Source organism: Ciconia boyciana, chromosome 9, assembly GCF_034638445.1.
Source record: "Ciconia boyciana chromosome 9, ASM3463844v1, whole genome shotgun sequence".
NCBI classification, from domain to species: Eukaryota; Metazoa; Chordata; class Aves; order Ciconiiformes; family Ciconiidae; genus Ciconia; species Ciconia boyciana.
The window spans coordinates 44,242,100-44,254,976 of NC_132942.1; the positions used below are offsets into that span (position 1 = coordinate 44,242,100).

The following is a 12,877-nucleotide window of genomic DNA, read 5'->3' on the forward strand; positions in this document are numbered from 1 at the left end:
TCCCAAAGTTATGTACTTTTCTTTTCCATAGTGCTGTTCCTGGACGTAGGCAGAACACCATAGTAGTGAAAGTTCCAGGGCATGACGACAGTCACAATGAAGACGGAGAGAGTGGCTCTGAGGCCAGTGACTCGGTTTCCAACAGTGGACAGTTAGGAAACCAAAGTATTGGGAACAATGTCACGCTTATTACGCTGAACTCTGAAGGTATGCTGATCTAACTATAAGGCTACTTGAGCAAAGTAAATGTGGTGGTGGAATGAACTAAGATTCAACTGGAAGCTTCAGAGATCATATCATGGGTCCAACCTGGAATTGTTAGGCAGTACAGCAAGCATCAGATAGGAGTGAATGAATCTGAATCAATCGTTTGGTTGTTTGGTAGGTTTTTTTTTTTTAATTTTTTTAATTGTTACTAGTTTTACAGGCAGAACAGCTAATTAAAATTACTTGTAAAATTTAAAAAGTATGCCCCACTATAGCAGTGTACCTTTACATTTTAAACCCTTTAAATTACCACATCCAACCTGCAGGATTTCCTATCGCCAAGTTGAAATATTGTTTCAGGAAAATAAATGCCTTCTCTGGGAAATAATATCTACTAGACCATCTCCTCCTGTAACTTACTATGCCAGTCCACTTGTGTAATTCTTATGAATGTAAAATAGTTATTTTAGCAACTGTAAACAATTTCTATAACAAAATTCATATTAAAAACAGACTGTTAACAGGATAGCGTGTAGTGTCAGATTTTTCTGAAAATTCTTTAGGTCTTGGACACAGAAATCAAATGTAGTGAAATCTAAGAATTTTAGGTTAGCCTTATAAAGATACTCTATTTTATGTGGTTGGAAATACTGAAATGAATGTTAGTTGCTATATTTTAATCACAAAGGAGATGGTGTAAGGGACACTGAGTTTTAGGTGAAAATAACATGATAAATTAAGTTTTATGATTAGTTGGAAAGTATCAGTGATTTTTTTTTTTGCAGATGTAATTGGAATCCTAGACTTCAATTTAATAATTTCCCTAATTACTTTTAAAAACATATTTATTGAACATTTACGTGTTATTCTGGATGCAGTAGTTCATATTTACATTCATGTACCAGAGAAGGATAAGTTACTTCAGGAAATTGTTGCAGCAGAATGCACTTAGGAGGTGACCTTTGTACTTAAGAGGTAAATGTGTTGTCTTTTTGATCACTAACATTGAAAAGGAAGGACTCTAATTTAGGAGTGATTCAGTTTCTTCTGCATGATCTCCAGCCATTGGTAAAAGCATGTTGGGTGTGAACAGGTTAGGATACAATTAATAGTAAGGATTAATTCAACGTAGCCTGAAACTGAGTATTTAAGAGTGCATTCAAAGATTTCAGAACTGACTAACAATTCAACGAGATGCTTTAAAACTTTGATACTTAGAAAACTTCAGAAGTCAGTCTACTGGGAGTCTCATGCACCGAAGATTGTTTCGGAAAATGTTGTTCTAAGGCATGCGAACGTAGGATTCTTCAACTTTTATGGGTACTCGTACAACATACGCATATTATAAAGAGCTTTTAGGTTCTGTCCTGTTTGTAGGGTGTGAGACAGAGTTGCTTCCGAAGGGTATTTCATTTTGGGTCAATGTGGAATTAAAGGAGACTGAGACTGTCTGAGGAGTTCCTCTCAAAAAAAATGATCAGATTACAGATAGTGCTGATATTTTGATGTGAAAGTACATATAAAACGTACCCTTTGTGGAGTCTGTTAATATTTCATACAGCTCTGCCAGGAACGAAGTTCCTAACATTAGGAGGGTATTTGTTGTATAATGCCCTTTTTGACTTGGTTGTTTGGCACAGATTTGCACAGACAAATGTGATGTTGGCCTTTTATGCCATTGTTGTATATGTAAATTTTGAAGAAACAGCTAATCCATTAATGTCTTCAGATCTGATTTTCTTCAGACCTTTAGAACGCTCATCCATTAAAAATCTCTCTGAGATTGATGAATGCTTTGAGAATCAGATTAGTAATCCCCCACACCTACCTCTTCTTGCCCTCGCAAAGATGAGAGGACCATTTGCACAGAAGGAATGCTAAGTGAACTAGCCTGCAGTATGTCACAGAAATTAAATTATTAATAAAGGAAGTGATGAAGAATAATAGCTCTGTTGCGCAGGCTCATTTTCTTCATCAGTAAAAGGCAAAAGTTACAGCACCCATCAGCTTGCTTTCATAATCTCTGACAGAATTCTGAATGACTTCGAGTTGCTCAAAGGAATCTCAATTGATTATAAAATACGAGGGAGTGAGAATGGCGTACTTCAGCCCTTACGGACTGAGACTAAACAACAGGGTTTCGGTATGACTCCCATCTGTCGGCTTGTGTCCGGAAAGCAAAACTAAACCCTGTTTATAGTTGGGCTTTAGCTGACTTTGGATATGACATTGACCTGTGGATATTTTCAGAATTTAGTTAATAGATTTATATAAAGGCATTGTTTGCTCTCTGCTGGCTGTTTTCAAAGAGCGTTTAATCATGTATGGTAGCTTAAAAAAATATTAGTGTTACTGCCTTTCTATTCCTGAAAAATAATTATACAGAAGCATGGAGCCCCGTTCCTGATGCCAATAATGGTCTAGAACAAGGTTGTGTTTTTCTTTTTCCTGACTTTATTCCATCTCCAGTTGTATGTTCCTCTTTTTGTATGTGCAGTAAGGCATGTTCTCTGTCTTCTTGGAGCAGCAGTTACTTGAGTCTTTCTTTTACTTTTCAGAAAACTGAAGGTGCTCATCCATTTTACAGATGCAGTTAATAGTCTGCAAAGTGTTGATTTTAAGATGTAGTATTTATGAACTGAAAGTATCTAGAGATGCTGAATCTGTAATTTTTGTGAAATTTTGTGATCCCCCCCCCCAATTTCACTTTGGAAATGTCCTTTCACGTGGGGATGATAGAAATATCAACACCTGATGTATTCATTGGACTGCAGTTCTAAAAGTGGTGTTCATGAAGTAATCTTGCACAACTGAAGATAAAATCCAGCAAGAATAGAATTGGTCAGTATTGAATTACCAGTGTAAAATCAAATTAAAATAGGCTAGAAGCCCTACTAGTAAGTGACTTACTATTTTTATTAGTGTCCGATTTTTGGTATAGAAAATATCAAGTGCATCCTTATTCAGCCAACTAAAAAATAGTGGTTTTTCATTTAACCTGTAATTTTATCCCATAGATATTAATAACTGTCAAAAGTGATTAGTCTGTTGTTGTTTTGAACGTGTATGTTAGAGTGTGTCTTTTCTACTCTAAGCCCAAGTGGATTTTTCTGGGGAAACTGGAGAAGAGCAGTTGGTATGGATGTATAAACAGTAGTGTAAGTTTGTAACCACGTGCTTTTGTAGAAAAGTTTTTTTATATCTAATGGATGATGATTTAATAATAAGATCAAAGCTCAAAATTCTGTTTTATGAAACTTCTCTTTTAAGAAGATATCTTCCTCCAGAAACACTGTTTGAAAGAATTAAATGCCACTGATCCTCTGAGTGTTTAAATGGGGAGGGGACATCAACTTAAAACTGATTAATTTGCATCTTCAGTTTCTGGAGATCTGGATTGGAGCCTTCATTTAAATCCTAAGTAAAAAAAATAAACATTTTTTACTGTACTGAAACAAGGTACTGAATGAAGAAGCCCAGGTGTGACCCACTACTGAACTCACATTTCAGTAGAAGTGATAAAGCAGAAAGGTCTTAAAACGGCAAACGTACAACCTACCAAATAAAACTGTGTCCAAGCTGCTCTATTCTGGTAATCTGAACTGCTCAAGCGATGCTAAAGATGTTAATTGTAAGTGTTGTCTCTAAGGTGTACTTGACTTAATCATCACCCACCTCTTTTCTCTTTATTTTTCTCGAAAAATAAAGAGAAAATATTTAGGAAAAAAAATCCCCTCCTTGTTTTTTTAACACAATACATTAATGATTTTAAAACAGGTCCTCACTTTAACCGAGTCATTGTTTCAAACCAGAGGTCTTTTTGTTGTATAATTGTCTTAGTTATAATCTTAGCTAAGAAGTTCTGATTTGAAAGAGCTTTTGGAGAGCTCCTCTGATTAAATGGAACTACGTTGCCAGTTGTAAAACTGTCCTTATCCACAGCGCACATAACTAAATAAACCTCAAGTCTGGTTAACCGTTCTTTTCTCTTTCCCTCTCTGTCATTTGAAACATCAGAGCTATACAGGTAACTCGCGTATTGTGGTGGACATGCAGCTAAGCACTTTACAGCAGGAGGCACACCTTTTGTGTTTTCATAGAAACGTTTTCTTTCTCAAGTGTGGCTTTTAGAAATTTGAAGTACCTAGCTGTTCCCATGTTTTTAGAAGTCTTTTGTGTAGTAGTTATTCTCTGAATACCTGGACACATCTGATCTAGCAGAAATCTTTTCTGGAGGAAAGAAACCACCGAACATGAGTTATAGCATGACCTGTCAAACTTATAAACAAACCATTTTACTGTGCCAGTATCTAAGAATTTGGATAGAGGCTGGCTTTCTGAAAGGATTTGGTAGGTGAAAACAATGTAAATATAATGAAAATGAATGGTTTTGCGGTGTTTTCCTGAGGCACTGTATGCTTTTCCTTTAATCTGGTGGAACCTGGTGTTTAAAAATACAGGGAACTTTTCTTGTTCGTTGTCCTCTTTTTTTTTTTCTCCTTTTTTCTTTTTCTTTTTTTCTCTCCCCATCACCCGCCCTCCCCCCTCCTCCCCCCCCCCAGCATGGATTACACATCTTTCTCGTTTAATGGAATAAGAAACAAACATTTATCACTAAGAAGTGTTTAAAGTAAGTGTCAACAATTGATAGATGTGTTTTTATCTTTAAAAAGTCCAGTTAATTTTGACATAATGTGTTCTTAGTGTAAGTTTTGGAGTACAGCATATTCTCAGTTTAAACAAAGTTGTGCTTTTTTTTTTTTAAATCTTGAACTTTCTAATTAGGCTTAAAAATGATGAGCAATTGATTAATGAAGAACATGGGCCTGGTGCCTATGTACATGTTGTTTTTGTAATCAACTGTTGTAGATCTCCAGGAACTGTTACAAAAACTTATTTGTCCATTTGTGTTTGTGAGGATTTAGTTGCCATATGTGTTAAATGGTTTATAATGCAGTGACTTTTATCCGTCTGTTCAGCGGTGATTGGAATGGAGTTGATATTTCTCTCAGGTGTATTGAAGCTGTGCAGAATTGCGTGACTTAAATGTCATGGGCACCCTCCAACTTTGTACAGTTCACTGTACAAAGCAAAGATAGCACAATGTAGTACAATGCAAAGCAAAGATAGCACAGGAAGAGACTTCATTAATTTCACTGATACAGTTTTGGAGTGGGAGAGCCATTAAGTTTTATATCCTAAACATGCTGAATTTTTTTTTTTTACTAGTTACATGGGAGTTTGTGTGCTAAATGATGTGATGGCACTATTCTATTTTCAGATATTGTACTTCTTATGCTTTCAGGGTGGTAATAGAAAGAAAAGTTTAGACTGTTATTTTGAGGAGACCGTTTTCCTGTGCTTTCCAGAATTCTTGTACATTTATAAACGTCTGTAGAGTCTGAATTGGATTTCACCAACCAAAAATGCTACAGCTGATAATGAGCGTCCTTCTTGCACAGAACTTATTTTGCGAATCGATTCTTTAGGCCTTCGTATCTTTGAAGATAGAAGTACTAGTTGATTACGTGGTAAGGCCTCATGTATAGTCTCTGTTCATGAAAACTTTCATCCTGACATTGTTGCGTTCTTTTGGATTTTTCCTTCCACTGCAAAAAGTAATACCATGAAGAACATTAGATCCACACTAGTTTTAAATTACAGGAGTTTTAAACCTCTGATATTAAATACCTATATTGTTTTCTGACTTTAATGAATTCTCTAGTACTGGTATGTGGCTGTAATCCTGTCAAGGGTTGGTTTTCAATTGACTAAGCTATAACCTGGCAACCATATGCACTTTCATGCTCACCACAAATCTGTTAAAAAAATATTCTGACATTCTCAAATATATTTGTCTAAACTTTTTAACTGAAGAGTTTTAGCATTAGACGAAGAAAAGGAAGTTGCAGTAACTATGAACAAATAAGTTTTGGTAAGAATGGAGTTTTTCAAATGATCAACAGTTAAAAGGAGCCTTTTATGTTCTTAATAGATGACATCTGAGATGAAAATAACACACTTTTCTCTAGGTTCTAGTTACCTCCTATCTTATTTACTGTAAGGACTCCTCTCTGGTCTTATATTCAGAAAGCTGTTACAAATACAATTTTCCAAACTTGTAATTTTAACCCCGTCATCGTCTCCTTGCATCCCTCTCCCTACTCCATGGCACCTTCGTTACGAAGGAAGACCTTGTCCTTTGCCATCTCCCGGTCACTGTTTAGAGTTCCTCAGCCATGGATGACAGGTTTCCTTGCTTGTAATGTTTTCACAGAGACTTTTATGCTTGCTTCTACTTCCTTGGGAGGACATCCTCATGACTATATATACATCACTGTCCATAATACTCGCTCATAAAATTGTCTTTTCTCATGGTGTTTACCCAAAACTTAGCCATAGTTAAGATACTTTCTTTCGGTGATGCCTACCATCTCAATATATATTGTCACCTGCCTGCCTCTCTGTAATCTACCTATTGTCTCCTGCCTTGTTCTTGGATTGTAAAATTGCTGGGTAAGGACGTTGTATTTGTTCTGTACATACATAGTACCTTCCGCAAGACTTGATTCTGATTTAAGGGTGTTACACTCTTGGATTTATAGGAAACAGTCAAAAAGTGTGGCTGTTGCTTACTTGTGGTTTCTCATTTGTAGGGTAAACTGCTTGGAATTCATATATAAAAGATCACACTTAGTTCATCAAGAACTCTTTCTGATAAGTCTTGAGCTTGCCCTAAATAGAAGTTTCAGAATTTTACATTGTTAAGTGCTGTTTTACCCAGAAACATGTGCAAACAGCAGAAAGCAAAGAATAGATGATATCCAAATATATTTATTAATTTTTTTGATAAATTAGTTTTGCTGTGATCAGGCAGTTTCATATTTCCTCTGAAGGTGTTGAATTTGTTTTGAAAAACTTCACAAGAACTTGCTCTTCAGAATTTCACATTAGAATATTGGTAAAAACAATTTGCTTTTTTTATGCAGCTTCTGTACAGCAAAAAATATTAACTTAAGCTTAAGCTTCAATTTAGCTCAACAAAGCTCAGATGTTGAATGCTTACTGTTCAACTAAAGGGTAAGCTAAAGACTGATTATTCTATACTGGCACACTTCTCTAGGAGATAGATGAGAGCATTATTTTGCTCAATACTAGATACTGCATTCAAGATACAAGGGGCTTCAAGATGTAAGGAATATTATAATAATACTGTTCTTACACATATTCAGTATATGGTAACATTTAAAATATTTAATCTGTGACTTACTGTACAAACAAGAGGAGCATCTGTTCCTAAAACATGAATGCACATTATGTTATCCTTTTAAATCTTTCACAATAGAGTTACTGTCCTATCTTTAATATAGAAGGAAAAAAACCCGCAGGACCTCTTGTCTTTGTGGTATAAGAATGTCCATTCAGCATTACTATGCTGCTTTAAAAGCAGCTATTTTAAAAAATAATGTCTATGCTAAAGCCAAGACTTTGAAATTACTAAGAAAGAAACACACTGTCCTTAGTATCTCCCAAATATGTGAAATGACCAGAGCTCCATGAAAGCTGTTTTTAAGTGCTATAAATAAAATGGCAAGATCCATTGATTTTAGACTTTGGTTCAGTGAACTTTACACGCGATATACTGACATATGATGTTTGGTGGCATATATGATAGTTTTGTATCATATCTGCTTTTTCTGCATTCCTTTTACTGCATTTTGAGACTATCAAAAATATAGAATTAGGAATGTAAACGTGCGTATTTTTTGAGAAGATAAGGGAAAACTGGTCTACATAGTGTGTTAATTAAAGGATGAATAATATTTTTCCAAAGAAAATTGTCACATATTGTCTCTTCAACTTTGCATCTGAAACAGTCCTTTTGCAACAGTAGTATTAAATAGTGCTCAGAATCTGCTTTCCAAATGTGAATCCAAGCACTTATTTGTATGTGGCCCAAAGTTATCTGTCCACAGGATTTTCCAGTTCACTGTGAGATCAAATCTTGCATGCTATATGATCATTTGCAGCACTCTGCTTTTCCTGCCAAGCTCCTTATGACCAGATACAGACAGCGAGAATGAACTTTTAAATCGCAAACCTCTTGTACCGTAAAACAATATTAGATGTCGCTGATGTGAAGACACTGATGAGACTTCAAGAGCTTCAGTGACTTGTTAAAGCGAAAGAAAACTATAGAAATTGAATTGCTTTGGTGGTGTGGTGGTGTGTTTTGTTTTGTTTTGTTGGGTTTTTTGTTGTTGTTGTTGGGTTGTTTTGTTTTGTTTTGTTTTTTTGTTTTGTTATTGGGAGCAAACAAATGAACAATGGTTTCTTGCAGGTACCTGTCACAGTGATGTTTGGAATTAACAGTCTGGTCCACTGTGTAAAGTTAAATATAACAAAGAGACAATAAATGAGAAGGTGGGCAAAATCTAAACCAGATTTCTGATTTTCTGACATGAAACACATTTTCTAAGGGTTTAAAAAGCCCTCTAAGTCCATGGATATTAATTTTCTCAATTTTACCTGGAATTTTTTTAGCTGATTGTTTAAATTACAGATGATCGCATAGTCCTTATTTTCTGCTTCTGTTGAATAAATTCCCTGGCCTTCCATGAGTCATAAAGTAAGTGAATCTCCTCTTCCTCTCATGGATTTAACCGTATACTAAAACAGAGACCTTACTTTTAACAACCAAGTAGTCTCACTGATGTTATGCTGAGACTTCTGTGCGCACCATAGTATTTGCTGAGACAAATATGCTTTGGTGCTGCATGCCCACACGTGTTCTTTCATGCTGTGTGTTGTCAGTCAGACAACTGAAGAAACCATGAGCGCAGGATATGTTCTCGGAGTATCTCGTGTAGTGTACCGGTCCTCTAACCTTAGGGGCTTACAAGTTAGATGGAACTGTGTCTCCCTTAGCCAAATCCTTTGTGCCGTACAGAAGATTATACTTGGAGCGTGAGATTCTTCTGGCTATCTTTCTTCTATATTATACGTGGAAATTAAACCTTTTTTCCCATGAGAGGAGTCAAGTGAAAAACTCCAGTTCTGTGTCCAGGGTTTCTGATGTTCGCGGACGTGTGTGTGTTGTACGATTCCTTTTGCCAGAACTCCCAGCGTCTTAACTGCTTTTTGTGGTGGGAGGAGGGTTTGGTGAACATAGCTTTAAAGCTAGTTCTTTAACCTTTCTTTTAGCACAAGCTTTGAATCACACCGCTAGATTTGTAAGTTAACTTATAGCCTGCTTGTCACTCTGTTCCTTATATTTAATGATTAGTTAATAAAGTTGGCGCTCTCTAGTCTGTCAGTTAATCGCTAACCCTGTGAACTCTCGCAGGGGCAAAGGACTTGGGCTAATTGACAGAAGTTTATTTAAAAAGATGATGTTGACTCTTCTACACCTCAGCCAAAATGTTATTTAATTTCTCTAGAAATGGGGGTTTATTTTTGTAGGTTAGGATTTTTTTTTTAGGTTAATTAATCTTTCTGCCTTTGTACTGCAGCTACCAGTCGTTTTTCTCTGCTACAAATGCCAGTTTTGCACCCAGCCTTGTTAGTAAAATAAACACAAGTACTTGGAATAATGGAACATGTTAATTCAAGTGTTTATGTGGGCAGGTGTTTCCTTTTGTTTTTCCTGGTTTTAAAGGAGTGATTGACAGCACGTAGCGAGGGAGCGGAGCCTAGCTTTGCTTCTAGTCTTACTGCTAATGCTTGCATGTCAGACTAGGGGAGTGCATCCCAATGGAAAGACGTGAGTAACAGTTAAATGTCTGTCATCTCCTCAGGAGGGAAAACACATACAGATGTTGAGAGCGAGCCCGACAGCCACAGTGACTCTTGTTTGGATTTTGTTCTCTTGACATAGGTTTTCTGGATACTAACCTTAAAGCTCGCTCGTCCTGTTTCCATAGAAATACTGGTTTGCGCAGCAGCCCCAGCCGCCTCTCATCTTCTCGTGCGTGCCTGCTGAAACAGAGGAACGGTCAGCTGTGTTGTGAAATAAAAGAATGGACTTAATACAGCGTTGAGAAGCGAACTGGTTCTGGATTCAGTAGAATGGAGATAAAGGCAAATTTTCTGATCTTAAACATTGAAGAGGAACTAGAAATTAGTCTGTCATTGAAATGAGCTTCTGAGCACAGAGAGGAAATCAGATTAAAATGTCAGGACTTTTAACACTGGAAGTAAAAATGATCAAGAGCCACTTCTCTGATGATACAATATTTGGTGTAAAGAAACGCAAGGAAGTACCCTTTCACGTAGCACTCAAAATGCATTTAAAATGCAGCAAGGCCATTAGGAAAATTAACGAAAGAAAAATACTTAAGGGCAAAACAAAAAGGTGTGTGATTAACCGAGTTACAGATGAGCTTGTGCATTTATGCTTCATTATTTTTACGAAAAGTGTGTTCTTTGACTGTATTATTCCTCCCCAACCCTTGGCATGTTATTTGTGTTTTGGTAGTCTTTAAGGAATAGAAGAAGCTCTGTATGGTTGTACAAGGCCTAGTAGAGTCCTGACTCTGTATCTGGCTATTACAATGCATGTACTAAATAACCTGACTCATCTAGATTCTATCTAGTTATTACGTATAGTGCCTGATAATACATGTAAAGAACCATTTCAGTAGGCATAAAAGGCTGTTTGAGTGCTAGGAGCTTCAAATGATGCAGCTTTAATCAATAGTGTTTATGTACTTAATTGTTCAGAGAGAACTTCCATCAAACTCCTGGTCTTTTTTTCCTCTTTCCTTATTCAGTCTGTCTTCTCCCGTACCACACCGCTTGTTCAGAGCAGTTCTGCCTCCCTTATAACTGGCACTGTACTTCCTCTTTTCACCATTTTTTTTGTGTGCCAATCTCATTGTATTAGCTCTAGGCAAAGTGCCAGATGTGTTGGCAGGCTGGTAGGACTTATTTTTATATACAATAAGGACTAGTTTAACTTTTGTGCCCTCAAGTAGCTGCAGTGACACAGTAGAGTCATGGTTAACTTTAGTCATGCAAGTTCCACTTAATGCAGAATGATTATAAAGCAAATTCCCTTTCTGTTGAAGCTTTTAAAGCAGGAGGAAAATGCAAGAGATGATTGTGGAGCTTATGTTCATAAGTGAGAATAACAAGATAGTGTCTTTTGTCCAGGCTGTTAGCAATAAAAGAACAGTTGCATGTGGTAAAAACAGTATGTTCTGGACTCCATGCCAGTAAAAAAAAAAAAAAAGATTATTTTGCAAATTGAGAAAAATCTTTGGTTCATGTAGGTTGATAGCATTTCTTAAACAAGACTGCAGGTGAAAGGTGTTCCATAAGTAGTAATAACTCTTACATCTAATAGTAATTCAGTGAACTGGTAAGGAATTAAGATTTTGATAGGATGTAGAATCGTTTACTCAGGCTTCTTAGAATTTCTTTGAAAAACTTACACATTTATCCAGAGATGTCTTTGCTTTGCCAGCTCTGCCCAAATTTTTATAAAACAGTCAATTTATCTTCAGGAACAGACTGTTGTGTTTCCTGATAATGTTAACGAGACTTGTGGTGAGGCCAGACACAGTGGCATTCAAAACAAGCCATAATTAATCTGAACCACCTTATTTTCCAGATGGCATCTGGTACTGTGAGCTGAAAACAGCTAGTGTGCCCTATTACATAGTTCAGGATAAATAGTAAGGTTCAAATAAAATATATATTAAAAAAACCTGCAAGTGTATAAAACTATATTCAGAACAGAGCATTAAGTTCTGATTTTAACAGAAGAAAGTTTGAGGGACTAGCTGCTACATACATCAGCAATAAATATTTTTCCTTACAAATTATTATAGTTGATAATCTGATGTTTATAATGATATATCAGTATTGCATAATCTAACATTTGCTTCATACTGTCATTATTCATTGCAATAAACTTGCATCTGACATGTGGTATGACTCAACCCAAAGGTCATGTTGGAAAAGTGTTTTTTAGTGTTTGAGTTGCTTTTATGTTATATTTTATTGCATACTTTTGGCTTGTAGTCTAGTAAAATGCAGGCTGCTTAACCTATGCCAGTACTTGGAAATAAAGATGCTGCTTGCTCAGTGAAATGTGAAAAGGATATGCTCATCCGTCTGAACTCTGTCACCCTGTTTTGTGACTAGAAGGGTTATGGAAACCAGGAATTAATGACTTTCTATATACTGTGAAACTCTACTTCAAAGCCATTTAATGAAAGATAAATCACAAAATTGAATGACTTGTTCACATTTTTACCATTCTGAAGGTGTGTGAAACAACAATGAAATACTGTAAAGCTCTAGTATGGAAGGGCTGAGGGACTCCTAAGTCAGGAAGCTTTGTTTTACTCCACAAAGTTGAGCAAACATAGAAATCAAATCCAAATGGTCTGTGTCAGTGAACGCTGAAATAGTACTGGAATGTTGTTCTATCCAGTTCCTGTTAGCATTGTCAAGATCTGTACTGGAAAATTCATTTTTATTTGGAAAGAGAGTCTCATCCTAGGTCCTGTGTTGCATCCCCCACTTCAGTAGGGATTGGTCATCGTTATGAGCTCTGCTCTAGTTTCTGGTTAGTTTTGAATCCACTAACTTTTGGCATTGTCTGCAAAGATTAATTTCAGGTGAGGGCTTAGTATTCCTCTTAAAATGAATAGGTGGTTTT

General features: G+C 36.3%; 1 protein-coding gene across 4 annotated transcripts in view; it reads left to right on the forward strand.

Moving 5' to 3' along the window:
* Positions 1–12,877, forward strand: part of BANP (BTG3 associated nuclear protein) — a 154,622-nt gene that overhangs the window by 37,318 nt on the left and 104,427 nt on the right. For all 4 annotated transcript variants that reach the window (XM_072873314.1, XM_072873313.1, XM_072873315.1 and 1 more), the window contains one exon: positions 32–207. In XM_072873314.1, the coding sequence (XP_072729415.1) occupies positions 32–207 (176 nt within the window). The remainder of the gene's footprint in view (positions 1–31; positions 208–12,877) is intronic.